Source organism: Gopherus flavomarginatus, chromosome 9 (genome assembly GCF_025201925.1).
Source record: "Gopherus flavomarginatus isolate rGopFla2 chromosome 9, rGopFla2.mat.asm, whole genome shotgun sequence".
Lineage (NCBI taxonomy): Eukaryota > Metazoa > Chordata > Testudines > Testudinidae > Gopherus > Gopherus flavomarginatus.
In genome coordinates, this window is record NC_066625.1 from 50,193,324 (window position 1) to 50,214,516 (window position 21,193).

The following is a 21,193-nucleotide window of genomic DNA, read 5'->3' on the forward strand; positions in this document are numbered from 1 at the left end:
GGACTCCAGGAGCAGCAGCTTCACAAAAAATGCCAAATGTTGCAAGACTTGGGATAAAAATCACAAGAGTTTTGCTGTGATTCCCAGTCCACTGCCATAACCACGAGACCATCTTTCCTTTGTGGCTAGCATACGCTGGACTGTGCTGGAGAGAGGCCCTGGTCTCTGTCTTCTGTAGTCCGTTAAAATGACTAACACCCACTTTCAAATTGCGTATGCAAACACGCAAGCCCTTTCGGGAGTGTAATTATCATGATTGAGTGCACAAACTTTGCATATTATTGACCTACTAGAGATCTGACTGGTCGTTTGCAGTTATCATGATTGTGTGATGATGTTGTAATTACTGTGTGTAAATTGGGGACATTAACCCATGCATGTGTGCACACCCTCTGAAAACAGAGCCATTGTATTTTAGTCAGCAGTGAAAACCAACAAACAGAATGAAAATTCCAGGCATCCCCTCGACATGCTTTAATCTCCTTGAGCTTGCCCCAGCCTGTCAGTTTTACTAAGATGAACTTTTCTGTGGGAATGGAAGGTACCAAGGAAGCACCAGTCTGCCCAGGTCTCTTGTAGAGAGTGTAATGTGTGGTGTTACTTGGTTGTATTAAGATACTGCGCAAAAAAACCTCTCTAGGGTAATGGGTAAAGTTACCTGTCCTGCTCATTAGTCATTCAGTGGGATTTCCTAAACCAGAAGAGACTTTCACTGCAGAGTCAACTTGAGTGTAGATCACTCAGATTACATCTCTCTGAGAGCCTGACATGAGAGAGGCCATGCTGCAAAGTCACGCTCTGTGCTGGAATGCCTGCATCCACACTGGCTCCTCTGTGGTGCTCAGACTTCTGGGTCATTGCGTGGTTCTCAGCACTGCAGTGAACTGAGCCACTCTGACTTACTTCCCAGTTATTGTGGAAGAACTCAGCTGTCCTTTCCAGGCAGAGTCCTGCTAATGCGTGACCCGAAGTGGGTGGGTTTTTTCCACTTCTTGATGGAGTTGAAGCAAAAAAAAAAAAAAAGGAGAAATTTAGCAACATGGAGTAAACATCAGCCATTTTTCTAAATGTTGAACTGTAGAGAGACAAATACCCACATAGGCGGTGAGTTATACGGGCTCGAGGTGCCCAGGCTCCAGGAATGTTCAGGGCCGGGTGCCCTGCTCCAGCAATGTTTGGAGCTGGGTCTCTCCCCTGGCCCTGCCTGGATCAGCCCTGGCCCCGGCCCCTGCGGGTCTCCCCCCACCGCCCCACCCCACCGCGTCCCTGCCTGGAGCGGGTCCCGGCTTCCGCCTTCCACCCCTCCCCTGCGCCCCCCTCTGCCGTGTGTGTCCCTGCCTGCTCACAGATCGGCTCCCGGCAGAACTGCTGTCTGCTGCCCCAGGGTCCTAGAGCCTGCCATCCGCTAATGGCAAGGCAGGCTGCCCTTACGCTGCTCTTCTGCCCTAGCCCTGAGCCTCTCCAACACCCCAAACCCTCATCCTCAGCCCCAATCCTCATCCCCCTGATCCTCAGCCCCAGCCAGAACCCTCATCCCCCCACACCCTGAGCCTCAGCCCCAGCCAGAGCCCTCATGCCCCTGCACCCTGAGCCTCTTGCCCCAGCTCTGAGCCCCCCCACATCATGAACCCCTCATCCTCAGCCCCAACCCTCATTCCCCTGCAGCCTGATCCTCTGCCCCAGCGTGCACCTCCTCCCCCTTCCTACACCCCACCCCCAGCCGAGCCTGCACCCCTCACCCCCTCCTGCACACCCACCCCCTGCCCTAGCCCAGAGCCTGCACCCAGCACCCAAACTCCCTCCCAGAGCCTGCACCCCTCACCCCTTCCTACACCCCCACCACCAACCCAGAGCCTGCACCCAAACTCCATCCCAAAGCCTGCAGCCCTCACCCCCTCCTGCACATCACCCCCTGCCCCAGCCCGGAGCCTGCACCCAGCACCCAAACTCCTTCCCAAAGCCTGCACCCCTCCTGCACCCTAATCCCCAGCCCAGGACCTGCACCCCAGATCTCCCCCCTGAAACCCTGCCCAGAGCCTTAGGCAGGTGGAGGCAGAGTTTGAGGGGGCGGAGTTGGGGGGGGCAGGTTCTGGGCGCCACCAACATTTCTACAAACTTGCCTCCCGTGAATACCCATTGTCCAGAAAGGGGAAAACTCTCTCTGTGTCATCTGTCGGTGGGTTGTCTGTCACTTACGTTCCCAGAAAAGATTAGGAATAGATGTTATTAAACAAACAAACCACTCTTGTGCCCTAGTGTGAGTGGGTCTGCTGAGTGAAATGACTGGCTGCATTGTTCCATGCTGCCCAGCTGGGTGGCCGGGGAGTAGGTGGGGTCTCAGCACCATCTGAGGCACAGTCAGTCTCTCAAGAACATGGCTATCCCTGCTCAGAGAGGAGATCTCGCTCAGGACCCTTTGTGACAGTACAGGAGCTCAGGTAGCTGCGTCATGCATGCCGTTGTAATCTTCCCTGGCTCCCAGTAACTCGAGGTTTGGAAGAGCGAGGTGGTGAATGAGGTTATTTATCCCCTGAGACCAGCTTAGCTGGCACCTAATGGCCAGGTTCCACTTGACAAAAAACAGGGAAGAATCCAGGCTCTGCAGTGTTTAATCCTGCAGCATGTTCGGTGCTGTGTCGAATCGGAGGGGGAAAGCCTGGGAATCTGCCAAGGTAGTGGCCCCTAATAAGGGCTGCTGCCCCACCCAGAACCTGATGTCTAATGTTTCCATCTTCCTCCTCTCTCTCCTGCCCAGCACTTTCGCAGCAGACCAAGGTCTGGATCAGCTTCCAGTCCCAGGCTTTAATCTGCTGCCATGTGCTCAGAGCTGTAAGCAGAATTGTTCAGAGCTTCCCTCTGCAACCCGCAGGCACTGTTTCCTTTTGCTCACTGCTTACTTGTTACTGAGTTCCCAGTTCTCTGCTGCTAAGATCCTGCCATGCTGAGTATCCCCTTTGCCCTTTCAGGTGAGTTCTCTCCTTCCCAAAGAAACCACTCCTCTAGCTTCCTGAGTGAGTGTGTGTGTGGGGGTGGGGGGAGGGGGGGGGCTTTAGAGCCAATCTGACCATCTCCTATCCAACCTCCCTGACGCTCAGCTTTTCAGCTTATCCCAGCTGTCAGCTGCTAAATAATCTCCCCCCTTTTGCTGCTCTGACCATGTCCTGTTCCCCTCCTGGAATCCTTTCGCTGGCTTTATCTGCAAACTCCTTGCCCTCCTTCCTGCAGGACTGCACTACCTTGCCCTTGCCAGGTCTCACTCCTGGTTTCTGCCTGCTTTGCCCGTCCTTCCCACTGGGTTGTTCCTGTTGGCTCATCTCTCTCATGCTTCTGCCTTTGCCGCCTGCTGCCTGGGTGACTGACGTCCCCTCCTTGCAGTCCTAGAGTTCAAGGGCACACCTGATCTCTTGTATATCACAGGCACCAACACCATCCTGCACCCACACACCAAGCCATGTAATGCAAATGAGACCATAGTAGTCCAGCCCTCTGCAGACTACACAATGGAGTGCTTCCCCCCTCCCCATCCTCCACCCCTTCTCCAGTGCTCTCTGCAGCTCTGGTCTTCGATTCAGACTTAACATGGATATTGACCGCTCACAAGCTTCATCTGCACCCTGCTGTGAATTGTCTTTTCCTTAGAACTCCTCCCCACGAGCCTGCCTCTCTCTGCCTCTTGACTGGAGAGTGCAAGCTCTAGTCACGTTCAGTGGTTAGAGCTGCATTCAGGCCTGAGGGATGAAGTCTGTAGCTGCAGTCCAGAGCCAAGGGTTGGGCCGGAATCATAGCCAGGAACCGGAGGGCAGGGCTGGTTGCGGAAGTGGGGACCAGGAGCAAGGCGGGGTCCTATCTTGGCAGCAGATCTGGGATCTGCCTGGTGCACAGACAATTTCTTGGCACTCCCTCCAGGCTTAAATAACTGGTCTGGGCTGATCAGAGTTTGCGAGAGGGGCTGTGTGGGTGTCACTTCTTGCGGCGACTGGTCTCCCAGGCTGCATAACATGTTGAGTGGGGCTCTGCCCAGGCTGTCTGGGGGTGGTGCAGAAGCACTGCCTGCTTGGAGCTCTGCTGACCTGGGTTCAGTTCTCACAAATCCCCACCGTGGGGATTGCGTTACTGGTTAAATACGAGCGCTCACTGCTACCGACAGCCAGACGGGTAGCACGTGCAGGTGTCTGTGCAGAGCCTTCTCATCTCTTGGCTGCTTCTAGAGATCAGGCCCTTATTCTGCCTTATTGTCTGGCCCCCTGGAGATGCTGCTGTACAGACAGAGGTTCCATGGGCCGCCTTTCGTCTCTTAGGCCGAGAATGTGGCATGAACCAGACCCCGCCCTGATGTTTTCTTAGTGGGTTACAGTGCCAGGTGTTCCTGCTGCCATAGTTACAATCCAGCCTAGACCCCAGTGAGCATTTGCTCTGTTTTGAAAATCGAGTGGAACTTGGGGCTGGACATTGCTTCCTGGGACTCTCCGTGCAAGTGCTGCTGCCTCCAAACACAAGAGGGAGGAGCAGCTCCATCACAGCCAGACGTTATAGGTAAGGGTAGGGTGACCAGATGTACTGTCCCAATATTTAACCCTTTGTCCACATCCCAATCAATGCACGATGGGGATGCCATTTGTCCCAATATTCAGGTAAGGAGGTAAGTGGGAGGAAGGCACTGATCCTGTGGGTGCTCTGGAGCTGGAACACCCACGGGGAAAAATTGCAGCCAAACAAGCTCCCCCCTCCTCGCCTCCTTCTCTTCCTCTCCCCTCAGTGCGCTGCATCCCTGCTTCTCCCCCCCTCCAGCACTTCCTGCCACCTAACAGCTGTTTGGTGGCACTTAGCGGTTTCCAGGAGGGAGAGGGGAGGAGCGGGTATGCAGCACGCTCAGGGGAGGAGGCGGAGAAGAGGCTGGGCAGGGACTTGAGGGAAGGGGGTAGAATGGAGGCAGAGCGAAGGTGGTGCAGGGGCAGGAAGAGGCGGAGGGCTGGAGAGGGTCAAGTGGGGTGGGGGTGGGACCTGGGGCAGAGCCTGGGAGGAGTGGGGGTGGACTGTGGGTGGGACTGATGGCACCCCAGTGTTTCCCGGTATTTTATTGCAGTGATCTGATCACCCTAAGGTAAGGCCCTACCAAATTCATGCTCCATTTTGATCAGTTTCACAGTCATGGAATTTTAAAAATAATAAATGTCATGATTTCAGCTATTTAAATCTGAAATTTCACGGTGTTGTAATTGTAGGGATCCTGACCCAAAAAGGAGTTGGGAGGGGTAGGGGTGTTGTTGCAAGATTGGGGAGGGTGGGGGGCATTGAGATACTGCTATCCTACTTCTGTGCTGCTGCTTGGCAGCTGGGGAATGGCGGCTGCTGGCTAGAAGCCTAACTTTCAAGGCAGACCTGCCGCCAGCCACAGCACATAAGTAAGGATGGCATGGTATGGTATTGCCACCCTTACTTCTGTGCTGCTGCCTGCAGAGCTGGGCCCTCAGTCAGCAGCCGCCACTCTCCAGCTGCCCAGCTCTGAAGGCAGAGCAGAAGTAAGGGTGGCAATGCCGCAACCCCCCGTAAAATCACCTTATGACCCCCCTGCAACCCTCTTTTGTGTCAGGACCAGTCATGCCAAAAAAAACCCAAAAAACCTTTTAGTGTGTTGCTTTTTGCTTCTTTTATTTTGATTGGCTCCCGGCAAGCAGGGGCAAGCGTGGGTGGCTGGGTGGGGAAGCAGGGGAGAGCGTCAGGGTGCACAGTGGGCCCACCACAGTCCCAGACTGCACGCTGGATCTAGTCACATGGAGAGTTGGGGTGCTTAAGAATTGGCTTGTTCTGGCCTTGTTTTTGAAATGAGATTAGCTTGAATTTTGGCTTATTGTGAAAGTCGGCGTGCTCATTTACCACATGAAAGTTGGCAGCTGTGGTCAGGACCCCCAATTTGAGAAACGCTGGTCTCCCCTGTGAAATCTGTGTAGTGTAGGGTAAAAGCACACCCATGACCAGATTTCACAGGGGTAGACCAGATTTTTATGGTCCGTGACATGTGTTCCTGGCCATGAATTTGGTAGGGCCCTAATTATCAGCTGGCTTAGCTGCTGTGATGCCAACCACATCAGTGACGATGAGGGCAAGTCTAGTCTGCCGTCATGTTGGCCAGTCATGGTTAAACCCTGCAGGGACCTAATGATCACAACCATGGGCAGCGCGTGAACCCCTGCTTTGGGGAGGCTAGCCTGCTGGCTGTGCCTCTTCTGCCCAAGGGCCTCCACCCCACATGCCCGAACCCCGAAATCCCACCTTCCTAACAGGAGATGCCCTGAGGGGGGCCCCCCGACGACCAGAGGAGCCCTGGCCCACCTGCCTCAACCACACAGGGCCAAGCCACCTCCACCCCTCCAACCGACCGCTCCCACCCTGAGCATCAGGCTGATCTGTCGCCCTTCCCTCCCCCGCCCCCAAGTACCAGGCCGGCCCCAGCACCATGCTGAGCCACCAGCCCCCCTGCCTCTGACGACCCTCACAGCTAAGCCGCCGGCCCCCCAAGTGCCAGGTCAGCCCCCCCCACCAGTGCCATCCAGAGCCGCCAGCCCCCCCACCCCCACCAGCACCGGACCAAGCTGACAACCCCCTCCAAGCCACTGTCCTCTGCCCTGGCCAAACCGCTGAGGAGGAGGGATGAGGGAAGTGGCGAGCAGCAGGGACCTCTGGAGGTGGGGGTGGAGTGGAGGAGGTGCAGGCAGCAGCAGCGGGCAGTGGGGGCCTTGGGGGAAAGGGCGGGGCCACCGAGGCCCAGGTGTCCAGCGGCAGCACCAAGCCTGGCCTATTATACCCACTGCCCATGATCACAACTGGATTTTTGTGGTGCAGACACACGTCTAAGTTGCCTGACAGGACTCCTGGCGAAGCGTCTTTCCTTAGCATTGCCCCTGAACCACTGCCTCCCCAGCTCCACTTTGTTAGCTGTCGTCCCACTCTCGGTGTCTTTGATTCATCACCCGCTTCCGTGCTGCTTCTGCCGTTCCTCTGTTGTCTGTAGTCCTTTTTAGCCTCTGTCTGGTTGATTTCTTGTCACAGGGAGGAACCCAGACTCCATTGCACTGTCCAGCCCTACAAAGAGGAAGTGTCCTCTCTCTGGCCTCAGGTGATAACCCTCTGTGGGCAGCCCTGGGACAGTGTTTGCTTTTGGTTTGGTAACTGCTTCATTCTGCACACGTCAACTTGATAAGCTTCTATTTGATAAGCCTGGTTATAGCAGATAAGAAACTTGAACGGGAGGCAGCTGCTGCTTATGGCAGATGGGTGTTGTTGGAAATGATGCTCTGGTGTCTGGGAAGGCAATGGTTTGTTTTACTTTGCGTTCGGCCCGAGACCGGAGACATGGAACAGTAGATGGGGCTGGTATCACTAGTGGTTTGGGTGATTTATAGGAGCTTGCAGCCAGGGCCGGCTTTAGGAAGTGTGGGGCCCAATTCGAACATTTTCGGTGGGGCCCTGGCAGGGATGACTTAAAAAAAAAAAATGTAAAAAAAAGCCTTTCATTTCTTCCATGTATTATTTACTTTCCATAACTATATAAATAATACAATTATATATTATATACATTGCATCATATATGCTGTTGATTGCTTATTAATGACCGCCATTTCACATGTGTGGGTCCCTGCCACTCCCTGCGGGTGTGCACATGTGTGGGTCCCAGCTGCTCCCTGTCCCCCTCATTGAAGCAAGTGTGCAGGGTTACTGCCCTGGGAACTGCAGGGGAGCAGTGGACATGGGGCTGGCTGGAGGCAGAGCAGGGGCTGACTGGAGGTAGGGTCTAGCTGCAGGCAGGGCAAGGGGTGCAGGGCTGGCTGGAGATGGGGGTGTGGGGTGGGCTGGCTTCAGGCAGGGCCACAGGGGGATGCAGCAGGGATTGAGAGGGCTGGAGACAAAGGAGTGCAGAATTGGCTGGCTTCAGGCAGGGGAGTGCAGCGGGGTTGGCTGGAGATAGGGCAGGGGGTTTGGGGCTGGGTGTGGGCAGGGTGTGCAGGGCTGGTGCGGGCAGGGGTGTGTGGGGGCTGGCTGGCTTTGGGCAGGGCCACAGGGGTGTGTGGCAAGGGGTGGTTGGAGACAGGGCAGGGGGTTTGGCAGGGGCTGGCTGTGGGCACAGAGTGCAGAGCTGGCTGGGGGCAGGGCAGGGGGTGCAGCAGAGGCAGCTGGAGCCCCGGCCCTTTAAATGGCCCCCAAGCCTCCCGCTATCCCAGGGCTCTGGGGGTTATTTAAAGGGCCCAGGGCTCCCCTGCTTTTACCCTGCCCCGGACCTTTTAAATAGCGGCGAGAGCCCTGGAGAATACATGGGTGTGGCGGGGCTCCGGCGGCTATTTAAAGGATGGGGTGGCAGAGGCAGCTGGAGCCCCGGCCCTTTAAATAGCCCCTGGAGCCCCCCGCTATCCCAGGGCTATGGGTGCTATTTAAAGGGCCCGGAGCTCCAGCAGGGAGAGTGGGGCTGCGGGGCAGCTTGCCGCTCTCGGGCCGCGGCTCCGGCCGGGAGAGCAGGGCTGCAGGGCGGCTTGCCACGCTCCGGCCGGGAGAGCAGGGCTGCAGGGCGGCTTGCCGCGCTCCGGCCGGGAGAGCGGGGAGGCTTGCCGCGCTCCGGCCGGGAGAGCGGGGCTGCGGGGCGGCTTGCCGCGCTCCGGCCGGGGCTCCGGCTCTCGGCGTGGGGCCCTCTTAGGCGCGGGGCCCGATTCCTGGGAATCGGTTGAATCGGCCTAAAGCCGGCCCTGCTTGCAGCTGGGTGAGAAATTCATCCGCAAAGGAAACCTTGCATTCAAGCAGAGATGTATGTGTCTGAGCCACTCCTTACTGCATCAAAGTGTCGCTCAGTTCTCTGGTCAAACAGATGTGCTTTGTCCTCCTCTGTTGTGTCAGTAAAATGCAAAAAAACACTGAAAAATCGGGAGTGATGGGAGGGGTAAATCTCAACCTCTCCTCTGGTACGAAGTGAATTGGCAGCTTGGATAGCAGCTGGGCTGGCTCGAAAGAGATGTAAAAGTGACACAGCTATCTGTGAAACAGGCTAGATCAGGGGTCGTCAACGTGGTGCCCGTGGGCGTCATGGCGCCCATCAGGGTGTCTAAGTGCGCCCACATACTGGCCGGTGGGCGAGCACCTGCTGAAATGCCTCCGACAAGCTGCGTCATCCAGAGGCATCACTGCCGAAATGCCGCTGATTTTCAGCTGTGTTTTGGCGGCGATGCTGCTTGTTGGTGGCGTTTTGGCAGCAATGTCTATTGACGTTGCCACTTGTCGGTGGAATTTTGGTGGATGCTTGTCCGCTGCCACGGTCGTCCGTGGCTTGTCATCTGGCACCTGCCAGATGAAAAAGGTTGGGGACCAATGAGCTAGATCTTCAGCTGGTGTGAGCCAGCGTCAGCCAGCGTACCTTCATTGACTTCTGCAGAACTATGCTTGCTTATTGACACCAGCTGGAGAGCTGGCCTATAGCATTTCTCTCAAAGGGCATTTCCCTTCAATAAGCGCCAAAAGTTAAGTCTCCACTGAGCTCCAAAGAAAGGTACCTGGTGCGGTTTCTGTCACCCGGAGCTCTTGTTTCACGTTGTAGTTTTAAAGACCGTCTCCACATAAGCTTTTCTACAAGTTCAAACGCTCCCCTAACAACCAGCTCACTTCCTCCAGCTCTTTTTCCTCTCCTGCTATTCATTTTAGCAAGCTAGCAGGGCAAGAGATTTCACAGGCCTGCTGCAAACTTCTAGGAAGGCCACAGCTTGGGTCTGGCAGCTGCCTTAATTCTTCTGCATATTATTCCATCAGCAGCTGCATGCAGCAGTGCAAAATACTTTGGCTGCCAATGGAAGTGGTTCGAAATGTTGAAAACCTCTCTGTGTCAATGGGATTTGAAAGCCATAGAATTGGAGGCCTATTTGCCATAGCTATCTGCCCCCAACCCCCATCGCTGGTGAATTAACAAACTTCCTGTTTTATTGTGTCTGTCCGCAGCACAAAGCCGGTGCATGAAAAAGCAGCTTCCCTGAAGAACTCTGAGCTCATGCACAGCCAGGAGAAACTGGAGGCGTCTCATAAGGAGAAGAGCTTGGATGCCCTGGATGGCAGGTGAGCTCTGAAATGGTTTGGATTTGTAGGGTCTGATGACAGATTAAAGTCTGGAACCATGTTGGTTGTGATCAGCTAATTAGTTCTCTGACACACACAGGGTGGGGTTTGGTTTTAAGTACTGGTTGTGAACAGCTTCCCATGAGATGTGCTGGCCCTCTGTGCAGAACACCTCCCACAGAGCGAGCATATAACCTCTTCTGATCTCTCCCTCTCCCAGGGACGCAGCCACCTTCCTGCATGTTAGAGCAGCAGCGTGCTGAGAACAGAGCTCCTGGCCTAAGTCTTTAGGGCCGTCTGGCCTGGGTGCGTTGACTGCTGCATTGAAGGAGCTTTCTCCCAACATTCATAGCTGGAGTAGGGCCTTCTAAATACACTTTCTGCATGACTCCAGTGTGCTCTGCGGGGGATCAGTGAAGGGCTGAGAAATCCTATTAAACTAGGCCGGCCTGGCGTTTCCTGCCAAATATTTGCCCTTCTCCTTGTGTGCCAAGTTCTATCAACAATCACAGCTGGCCCTGGAGTGTGAAATGAAACCCAACAGATAGGAAGCTCTTGCCAGCCTTTCAGAGGAGAACCCCACGTTAGCAGTTAAGGGTTGGATGCTGAACATACCAAGTAATTCCCTTGAACTGCTGCTGGGTCCCTCACTGTGATCTAGGGTAGGGTCCCAAGGCCACTTGTAGTTTGCAGTCTCCAAAGTGAGGTGAATATAAAGATTTATATCCCATCGCACAGAGGGTCCCTCTGCTCCATTGTCCTATCTGGTGGTGACCAGAGCAAAGAAGGTTTACACCTTCTTCCTGGCATAACACCTTAAATTGTCCACTACTGAACCATGAGAGGAAGATTCCTACCTGACTCCAGCTAGTGTTCAGCTTATATCCTGAAATGCAATCATTTACACCAATTATATCTGTTACCCTGGCCAGTGTCACTGCAGATGACTCATATAAATGTCCTATTCTATTCCCCTGAGCTACTTGTTTGTCTCCTGCAGCAGCTAGTTTCACAGGTTAATTATACTGTGTCCGTAAGGGACCAGGGGCCTGGGAGGGTAGGAAGCGCCTATCGCTTAGGTACTTCCTCACTTTTCATTTCAAGGGCCCTCTTATTAACCGCCCCAGGCTGCATTCTCTGTCGTGTCTGCTTTGGGGAGAAGGGTGAGGTGCCCAGTGGATGGCTTTTCACTTGACTAGGATCTCTCTCTCTCTCTCTTTCTCACAGTTTGCATCTGAATGAATCTCTGAAGGATGAAGAAATAAAGAAATGTCTCAGAGAGGCGGTGAGTCGGGGAGAAACTCTGCCCATGGTGCGTTTGAACTGTTACTTCAGCCTTCCAGCTGATGGGTGGCTATGTGAAGATAAGTGTTTACTGTCTTGTTGCCAGTCTGGGTCAGTGTTGGGCAATGCACCTCAGTGTGACTGACCAAGAGGCTCTGCAGTGCCTTAAGCTGAGTGCTGATCACTAGACAGGAATTCCTGCTCTGGGGGTGGTGATTGCTTTGCGAGCGCTGTACGGAGAGCAGGGTCTGGGGCCAATCCTGCCCAACCCTGCCATCTGCTGCACCTCCTGGATTCCATAGCCTCAGCCCCAGCTGGGAATCTCCTCCCTCCACAACTTCTTTTGCTGCACCTGCCGCATCCTTTCCATTGGCATGAGCAGGCCCAGGTGTATGTCCTCTTCTCATCCCCTCCCTCCCCCCCCCCCCCGCCCACTTGTATCTTCCCCCTTTACAAATCCAGGAGGCTATGTATTTCCACTGCCAGTGCCTTTTCCTGCCACTACCAATTTCTGCATGTGGGGCAGGGGGGAGAAAGAGAATGAAACCTTTGACCTTACTCTGGAACAGTGGTCCCTAACGCAGTGCCCGTGGATGCCATGAGCCCACTGGGGCATCTATGTGCACCCACATACTGACCAGAGGACAAGCATCCACCGAAATGCCGCTGAAAAGCAGCGTCATCAAGAGGCGTTGCCACCGAAATGCTGCTGAAAAGCAGCATCAGCGGCATTTTGACGGTAACGCCTCCTGACGTTGCCGCTTCTCGGCGACATTTCGGCTGATGCTTGTCCACAGGCCATGGTCCTCGATGGCTCGTCGTCCGGCACCCGCCACCTGGAAAAGGTTGGGGACCACTGCTCTGGAAGGATTAGAGGCCTAGAAGGTCATTCAAGTTGCTGCTCCTCTAAGGCATGCAGAATACGGCCTGACAACACTACTGTGAGCTAGTCTGTGTGCGCTGACAGCCTTGGCTATCACAGAACCCTCTTTGTGCCCGGCATAGCCCATTGCACCACAGCCCAATTCCAAGAGACCACAGCCGTCTCTGTGTCTGGAGCTGGTGGACCTTCCTCTGCAGCCCCTGTCATTAATGTGACCTCTCTCTAAGAGTGCGGGAGCTGCCTCCAGTTGTCTGGACACTCAGTTCAGTTTCATTGCAGCACAGTCTGTGTTTATTGGCAGCGTTACAGAGCATGAGAGCCAGAAAGTCAGAGATCCATTTCTGCATCAATGGAATATACAATGGAAAGCATCACTAGACTGACCATCTCGTAGCTATGGAATATGCATCACCCTGTAACATAGGGGTTTAACCCCTATCAAAACAACAGTGTGACTGGCTCCTGAGGGGAAAAGCCTCTGGACAGAGGGTCTGTGTGTAGTCCCTGCCCTGTAATTACAGGGTCTCCTGCTCACCTGCAGCTGTCTGCCTTTCTCGGTGGTGTCTGCTTTTTGACACAATGCTCACGTGTTAGCATGGAGTCACAGTATATTTAGTTTGTGATCTATAAGTTTACCTTGTACGGGGTTGGGAGGGGTTTGTGGGTGTGTGTACACATAGAGACATTTCAGTAATTCTGTTGTCTGTGTGGACGGAGAAACAAATCTTTACCAATGCCCTGAACTACTCTGCTCTAGGCTTAATGAGTCTGGACACCTGCAGTAGCACTTCATCACTATGCGAACAAATGGAGGCCCTGTACCTGTGCCGTGGCTCAAGGTGGGGAATCCACTCCAGAATGTGAGTTATTCACATCCGCAGCGTTTGGACAGCACTTAGAGCTCCTATTGAGCAAGGCCCATTGTGAGAGACCATGACACTTTGATATCATTGAGGCATTGCGTATATTGCCTCAGAGACCATAGGTGGTTCGCCTTTGGCCTCTCCTCAGCCTCATTTTAAGCATTTTAGCCACTCAAAGCAGGTTCTCTGCATACTCAAGAAGAGGAAGCAATATACTCCTATGTAGGGGAAATCCCAGTGGGAGCAGGAAGTTTGTTTGTTTTAAACCATAGTGTTGATCACAGCTCCTCCTTATGTCTTTTAATCTTCTTCCAGGCCGGTCTGTGGTAGGTAAATGGCTGGTGTATGTCTACACTGCAATGAAAAACCCGCTGCACCAACTCTGAGCGTGGATCAGCTGTTAAAAATAGAAGTGTAAACATTTGAGCTTGAGACACCCCCACCCCCACCCCCAAGGGGCTCTAGAGCCCAGACACCAGCCCAAGGCTGAACGTCTCTGCTGTGATTTTTAGCCCAGCACCTGGAGCCGCACAAATCAGAGTCAGCTGACCTGTGCCGCAGATCTTTTATCATAGCGTTAACTCCCCTCTCCCCAGTGCTCCGTTTTAAGCCTGTATAGTATCAGGTGAGTAAATAAAGTGGTGATAAAATGGCACTAAGTCTGAGATAATTCTACTGGCTCAAAGGTCAATGAGACCTGGCAACAGTGCATCTCAGACTGCTGATTGGTCCAGTCTGTCCCATTAGAAAACGTACGTGATGGTGTGTCCCTGGCACAGTATGCGAATAAACTTTGAGCCATGTCTTCAGAGGCAGAGTTGTTGGATCAAGCTAACCTAGGTTCCTGTTCTTGCTCACCCCATAGCACTGAGGGGGTCTAACACATGGGCCTGGGGGCTCCCCACCTATCCCTCATAACTTGCTTACCAGATCGCTGAACTTATCTTTCTCAATACTAAAGAGAATAGTTTTTAAAAGCTGCTTATTGGTCTGAACCCACAGTGTATAGTGAATGTAACTGACACCAAGATGTTGCTCGTTAGAGGAGAAATACCAGCTGACACAATGCTGTGATACGAGTAGCTGACTGAGCCAACAGGGGCAGGCAGCTGGTTTGCATGTGAAATTGTGAGAGAGCAAGCAGGGGTGTTAAGTCACTGCAGGTAAAGAAACCAAGTGAGGGTGATCTCTGCAGTTCGCCTTTCCTGTAGGTTAGGGAGGAGAAGTAAAGGGATAAGAAGGGAGGTAGAGGGAAAGGTGCCAGCGTTGAGTCGTTCTGTGACAGTGTAATGTGGTAGGAGATTCCTGAAGCCAGGATTCTATGGGATGCAAGCTTTTTCCAGCATCTCTAAAGGTAAAGGACTCCTTATATAAGCAGAGCTTTTGAACAGAAGTTATAGCCAGAAATGGGTCAGGTCCCCTCCAGTGGTTCATTATGGCCTCTCTAGTCCAAAATAGAGATCCCCTAATTAGCAGTTTGCCTCAGTCCCTGTCGAAAGAAGCTCATGGCAAGCGTACCCTGCTAGTTACTGTAGGTCAGAATCTTCATGGCATGAGATGTAGCCAGACCACATGGCAGAAGGAACCTTGTGATAGCTACATTTAGTGAGCCGGGAACTCTCCTGGCACACTCACTCATCACTGTATAGGCTTTACCTAATAGCAGACTTGGGCATTGTGGAGAATGGTTAGAGTTTGTTAGTGAGGCTGCTGAAATGCACAGTGCTGATGTAAGTGCCCTAAAGTAGCATTGGAATGTTGTAGTTACGTTAACTCCTTGATGGTGCTTTCCTCATTGTCCTGGATATCTGGCAGCGTGGCCTGACAGCAGCGATCCTCTGGCTGCGAGCTGCCTTTTGTCTGCTGCAGGGTAGCCGGCTTTCTTCTGGGGAAGGCAGATGAGTGTTGAGCCATACGTGTGCAGGTTAACGCTGATGTCTTTCCATTGATGTGTTACAGGGGTAACATGCCTTGTAACGGCTGGCGCTGGATTAGTGTTTGTTGACAGCTGACTCCTTGTTGCTGCTAAATAATACGTGACACGTGAGGTCCTCGGAGCACCACATTGCTCAGCAAATGTGTTTTAAGCTTCAGCTTTGGTTGACTGACTCCAGACGTGTTTGGTAATAAACTGCCTAGCTCAGTCTTGTGCCAACAGAGCAGGGGGCATGGCACGCACAGCCCTGGAATTGCACCATTTTTTCTTCCCTTTTCGTTCAGCCTTATGGAAAAAGGTCCTAAAATGACACATCAGTATATTGTTCAAGCTTCATAATCACTGGTGTTGATTATTCTCTGGCGAAAAGCTTTGCTGGTTGAGATGAGGCTGAATTGCCATTTTAACACAATATGAAGCAAATAATTTCTCATCTAGATCAGGTACAGTGTGGTCTGTGATCTGGGCCCTGTGCTTCTTATTTGTCAAAGATGGTGTGCAGCTGAATGCTGACAAGGCCACAGGAGGGACAGGTGATGCATTATGTACATCTGCCTCCTCCCAGCAGGTTGTCTGACATGCTGCAGTGATTGATCTCTGGGGCTGTATGTGGAAAGGAGCTTCCTTCAGGAAGGTGTGTGTGTCGTGTTCACATTTGGGTGCTCAATGGAACCTCAGGCTTGGCCATGAGTTACTGCTGTGGCTTTTCCTGTTCTCTTTTGTAAAGGTGGATGAATGCTGGACAGGGCAGGCAGAGGGAAGGGGTCCCATGATAGAAGGCATGGCCCAGGGCAGGACAACAAGGAGAGAAAAGGAAGGAAGCCCCTCATCTGATGGAAGGAGGGGCCTCTCTTCTAAGCTAAGTTCAGTGCTGGCGGGACAGGTCTCAGGTGGTTGAAGTCAGCAGGGTTGCACCAGCTGACTCCAAGGGCTGCATTTAGTGTGTGATCCCAACCGCCAGAGTGGAGCCTGCCTGCAGAGTTACCCTGCCTGATGCCACTGCACCTTAATCCCTCTTTAGAAAGACGAATTACAGGTGATTCCTCATTCTGAAATAAATCTGATCTTGTTGAAAATTAACTCTTCTTTGGCCTCCATCAGGGCTTAGTCCTGGTTTTGAATGGGCTTTCCCACTCAAATGCTGCTCTTTGTTTGGCTGAGTGTGACTGTGTACCTGTGTTTGCTCAGCCCTTGGTAAGCACACAGGTTTTCTTGCTGCTTCTGCTTTCCAGTAACCATGGGACAGTCCCAGAAGCTACCTCCCATAGTGGCTGAGAATGAGTGAATGGAATTCGGCAGTTTGCAGAGAGAGCTTTGCTTCTGTTTCCACGGGCATCTGCCCTTGGGTTTGTGTGTTACTGAAATTCTAGCTACTATTCGATTTCCCCCCTACCCCTTTTTCTCTGTTCTTTGGATCAATGAAGTCCATGGAAATACTGATTATATTAATAAAATCCAGTGTGTTACTTAAGGCAGAGGGGTTTTTGTGTAAATAAGAAGTTAGATTGAGTGTAAGTGCCAGGCTGTCTGCTAGAGTAAGACAACGTCATAAAAGATACACTCGTGTGGACCTGTACATCTGTGCTTGTGTCCTTACAGAAAGAAGGGCCAGAACTGCCTGGACGTGGCTCCCCGCTCTGGAAGGAGAGCTGGCGCTCATTGACCTGGCCGAGACGGGGAGCTGAGCTGCCATCTTTCCTTCTCGAGTAGGCCCAGAAGTGGAAGAGATTGAGGAGGCAACACAAGGAGCCGGTGCCTTCGCTCCTTCCACCTCTCTCGCTTCTGGGCCCACTTCTCTCTCAGGTTGCTTTTTTATTTTGTCCTCTTATCCTGAGTATTAACCCTGATATTTGCCCCGAAAACCAGGACCTTAATTTTTGGCACCAATTTTCATCATTTTTTCTAGTGTTTGCCGTGAACACCAATACATTCCTTGGAAATTTTAAACAAAATACAAACAGCAGAAGAAGGGCCTTGATTGTGGGAGGTTTTCATTACGTGATCCTAGACCTCTGAGCAGTGTGACCTCTGCAGACTTGATGCAGTTGGCCTGGCTATGTGAAGACAGAAATATTTATAAAAATAAGCTGAAGAGCATTCAGAGTATGCACCAGTGTCTAGAAGGGCTACAGGCATGGGGAAGGGAAAGCATGCCGTCAGAACCTCCTATCCATTGAGGTGGAACCATACAGGAAAATAATAAAATGACAGTAATAAGCAAGCAGTTTGCTTGGCAAGGTAGCTCTCTGGGGCAGGGGCTATGGTTTTCCTGTTTCTGTGACGGGCCAACCATGCCTTTTTGGGGGGATGGGGGGGGTGTTGTGTTTAAAAACAACAACAAAAACAGAATCTATCTTTAATTGCAAGTAGTTCTGCACTGGGGATGTGTAGCTGGGACTTGCCTAGTCTGACTTAGGGCCCTGCTGCCGCCTCATTTTACCTTCCAATCTCGCTTCAGACCAGCCACCACATCAGGTGTTTTCAAAATACTGCTCCCCTTCTGGGTGTGATTAATTATTAAAGAATACCAGACAGAACCCCCTTCCCCAAGCACAGCAAGTTCTTCAGCAGCCATGTAGTCATTCCTCTAGCTCAAAAGTCTTTCCAGTTGCTGACAGCCCTCACCCCCAGTTTTCTGCCCTCCTAGCTGGGGCTTCCTGCTCCTAGCAGGTGTCTCTCATGTCGCCTGGCTGGGAGCTGTGGAGAGTTGTCACAGGCCCTTGTTCCAGCAGTGCCTCTCTGAGTGAACTCAGGCTGCCCTTGTATTCCCCAGCAGGCCTGGTGTCTAGTCACACACTCCTGTCCTGGTGTCATTTCCTTCACATGAAGAGGTGAGCTAACCTTTGCACAGGTAATGCTGAGCTCCAGCTCTCTTAAAGGGACAGCTTTCCTTGTGTCTGGAGTTAAAGTTGCTGTGATCGTATGCCAAACCCAGGGTTGTAGGGCTCCTTGCGAGGGCTCTTTGTGGTGGTTCCCAGGTCGGGCGGCTCTGGTTCAGGCTCCACCGCCTGTCTCTGCGGTGGCAGACTCTGTCAGAAGGCGTCTTCTCTGCTGGAATTCCAGATGGTGCTACAGCTTGTCACTTAGATCGGGCATTCGCTGGCTGAGTGCAGATCAGCAGGGGCTGTTGGTAGAGGAGATGGCCCATGGCTGCCTGAGGGAGGGCAGGGTTCCCCCTGGCCTTGACAAACGAATATTGGTCCCAGTGTGGAGTAAAAGGGGGAGTCGGGGGGGAAGCTGTTATTTCATTACATTGCCAAGGGGCCCATGAGGGAGTGCTGCTCACCAAACCAGGGGAAGAAGGGGGAGTTCTCCCCATTCCATCACTTTAACCCTGCTTAGACCCTTGCTGAAGACACCATCTCTGGATGCAAACAGTGCGTCTGGCTCTTGCCGCGTGTCACGTCTGATGTTCGGCGTAGATCATTCTGTCAGGTTGCGGTGGCTCCTACAACCGTTGGATTCCTTCCACCGCTGCTGCCAGTCAGTGTAGCTGTAGGCCAGAGCCCAGTATGGGATGGTGATGGTTGGTGTGTTCTCCTAGCAGTGGATGAAGGGCAGGTGTTTCTGTGGATTCTTGGTTCTCTCTGCTACCTTTGAGCCCATTGACCAGGAACTGACATTGGCCAACTTTAGAACCTAGCCAGGCAGGTGGAGTTGCTTGTGAGTGGCTCCTTTTATTTCTTCTTAACAAATCCTAGAGGGTGGCATTGCGCAAATGGCTCATCTGCCTTGAGGAAGGTTCCCTGGGTTACCACATGGTTTCGCAGTTGCTTTATATTGTGGTGGTGCCTAAGGTCCCCAGTGATAGACAATGGCTCCGTTCTGCTTGGCTTGGTACAAACCCAACACACAAAGACAGCCCCTGCCTGTGGAGTTAACAGTCTAAGTAGTGTCGTGGTGTCACTCCTCTTGTGTGTGGGTTATTGTGCCCGCAGGAACTTGCTGCACCCAGCTCTGTATTTCTATCAGTTCTGACCCTGCCAGTGCAGTGGAGCAGTCTGCTTGGTTGACAGACGTTGGCACATGGATAAGATGCAGCCCAGACAAAACTAAGAGGCTGCTTCTCAGGTGTTCAAGGGATTTAATCTAAGGAGTAAAATCATCCTTGTTGGAGGTTTTCTCTCTGCACCAGATTCACTAAGAGAGCAGTGAGCTACTTGCACATAATTCCATTTTAAACTTTGGAATTGTATAAGTGTGGTGCCAGGGTGCTAATGGGCCCGGCTGTGTGATCCAGAGATCTGGCCAGCGCCTTTCCGCCTTTGCTGCTGTTCTTCAATTCTGCTTCTATTGTTACTTAGAGCTTTAAAAGGGACCAAAAATATATTGCTCAGTGTATGTCCTGAAGGGTTTAATTTTCTTAGATTAATTGCCCATCACGTTGATCAATATTGTCTCATTGCATCCTTGTACTTTCCCGTCTCTCTGTAGCCAGTTCTTGTATCTTGCTTGGGTTTGTCTAGACATATAGCCACTGTAGTGCTTAGTGAAGATGCTACTTAGACTGTAAACTCCTCAGAGCTGAGCAGCGTAGCTATACCAACGTAAGTTTGCAATGTAGACCAATCTTACAACTGTCAGCTCTTTAAGGCAGGGCCCGTCTTTTTGTTCTGTGTTTGCACAGTGCCCAGCACAGTGGGGTTCTGGTCTGTCTCTTAGGCACTATGGAAATACAAATAATAAATAATAATAATTAATAATGGAGGAAACTAAAGTGTTGGGCCAAACATTTGCTTCCTGGTTGGCCTAGTGCCCAAATTGTTTCAACGCATGAATGTTCAGACTGTCATCTCCTAGATGAACTAAATATTATAGGGAACTGGGTAGTGTAAGTGTGCACCATTGCTCTCTACTGGCTAAAATTTGAACTGCCCCACTGTGTCATAGACCCTGTACCTCTCTCAGCAATTCTTCTTTAGCTCTAGTGGCAGGGCCCCAGGCTTCTGGAGCAGGGGGATCTGGGATGGGTCCCATTCAGGGGGAGACAAGGAAGCTAAACCCCTGTTCCAGAATGTTTCTTGTCTGTGTATCAGTCAGGTTACCAGGTAGCTTCTCTGACTACCTGACATACTTTCTTAATTTCTAGACACCAAATAAATACAACTCGCAGTACCACAAGCTGTTCAAGGACATCCCCACGGAGGAGAGTGTCTTGAAAGGTGAGTGGTGGAGACAGTCTCGAGGGAGTAGAGAGACCTCTGTACAGAACCTCAGTGCTGCACTGGTGTCAGACCAGCGGCCCTCCTCCTTCCACGGATGACCAGACAGTGGCTGAGACCAGAGGCTGAGGAAGATGACAAATGCAGAACCCCACCAGGCTCCAATATACTATAGTGGATTAACATGCAAGATTTTTCATGCTGGAGATCAGGAGCTGAGGAGTTTGATCATCATAGCCTAGGCTCTGTTGGGAGTTTGGCCACCTCGTGCCACGCACTTTAATTGTGAGAGACAGTGCTTAGCACGATGGGATTGGTTTCTTGCTTTTATGAACATTAAGTGTCCCCAAAACAGGGGAAAGGGAGAAAATCCCTGTCTGGATGTCCAGGACAGTGTAGCTAGCAGCATCTCAGGGCAGGTGACGGGCAACGTGCTGAAGACCCCAGGCATGACATCAGCACAGATCTGTGTGGGTTTTGCTGTGGGGCTAGATCTGGGGTCTGTGCTTTCCGCTCCCCTCCCAATGCTACCTTTGTGTGTTTTACAGTCTGCTCCTGTGCGCTCCAGAGAGACATCCTCATCCAGGGGCGGCTGTACATCTCCCCCAACTGGCTCTGCTTCTATGCAAACCTCTTCGGGAAGGACATCAAGGTAAGGCCGCATGTCTGCTCTCCACCGCACTTCGCCTTTGGCAGAGGCCTGACATTTGATTCCAAAACACCAGTGCCAGCATATGGCAGTGATCTCCCTTCCCCGTCACTGCCTAGCACTGACCTCTGTCCCATGTGGGCCTAATGGACCCGTACCTCATTCTGTCACGTACGCCAGCAGCGCTGACTCAGAGAGATTTTATTGCTCTTAGACAGGAGCCCCTGCACCATTCCTTCCCCCGGCCCAGGTTCTGTCTTAGCAGGATGAGATGCAACTCCTAGCGCCCCGTGAAGGATTACTTTGCCAAATGTTCTCCTTAGTGATGCATTT

General features: G+C 52.3%; 2 protein-coding genes across 4 annotated transcripts in view; both read left to right on the plus strand.

Moving 5' to 3' along the window:
- The window catches only part of MYO9A (myosin IXA), a 566,016-nt gene that overhangs the window by 25,975 nt on the left and 518,848 nt on the right, over nucleotides 1–21,193 (plus strand). The gene's annotated exons all lie outside the window — the stretch shown is intronic.
- GRAMD2A (GRAM domain containing 2A) overlaps nucleotides 1–21,193 on the plus strand; it is a 61,590-nt gene that overhangs the window by 2,553 nt on the left and 37,844 nt on the right. For 2 of the 3 annotated variants that reach the window (XM_050968405.1, XM_050968406.1), the window contains exons 2-5: nucleotides 9,970–10,083; nucleotides 11,311–11,395; nucleotides 20,139–20,211; nucleotides 20,760–20,863. In XM_050968405.1, the coding sequence (XP_050824362.1) occupies nucleotides 9,970–10,083; nucleotides 11,311–11,395; nucleotides 20,139–20,211; nucleotides 20,760–20,863 (376 nt within the window). The remainder of the gene's footprint in view (nucleotides 1–9,969; nucleotides 10,084–11,310; nucleotides 11,396–20,138; nucleotides 20,212–20,759; nucleotides 20,864–21,193) is intronic. The other variant, XM_050968407.1, reaches the window with a different exon arrangement.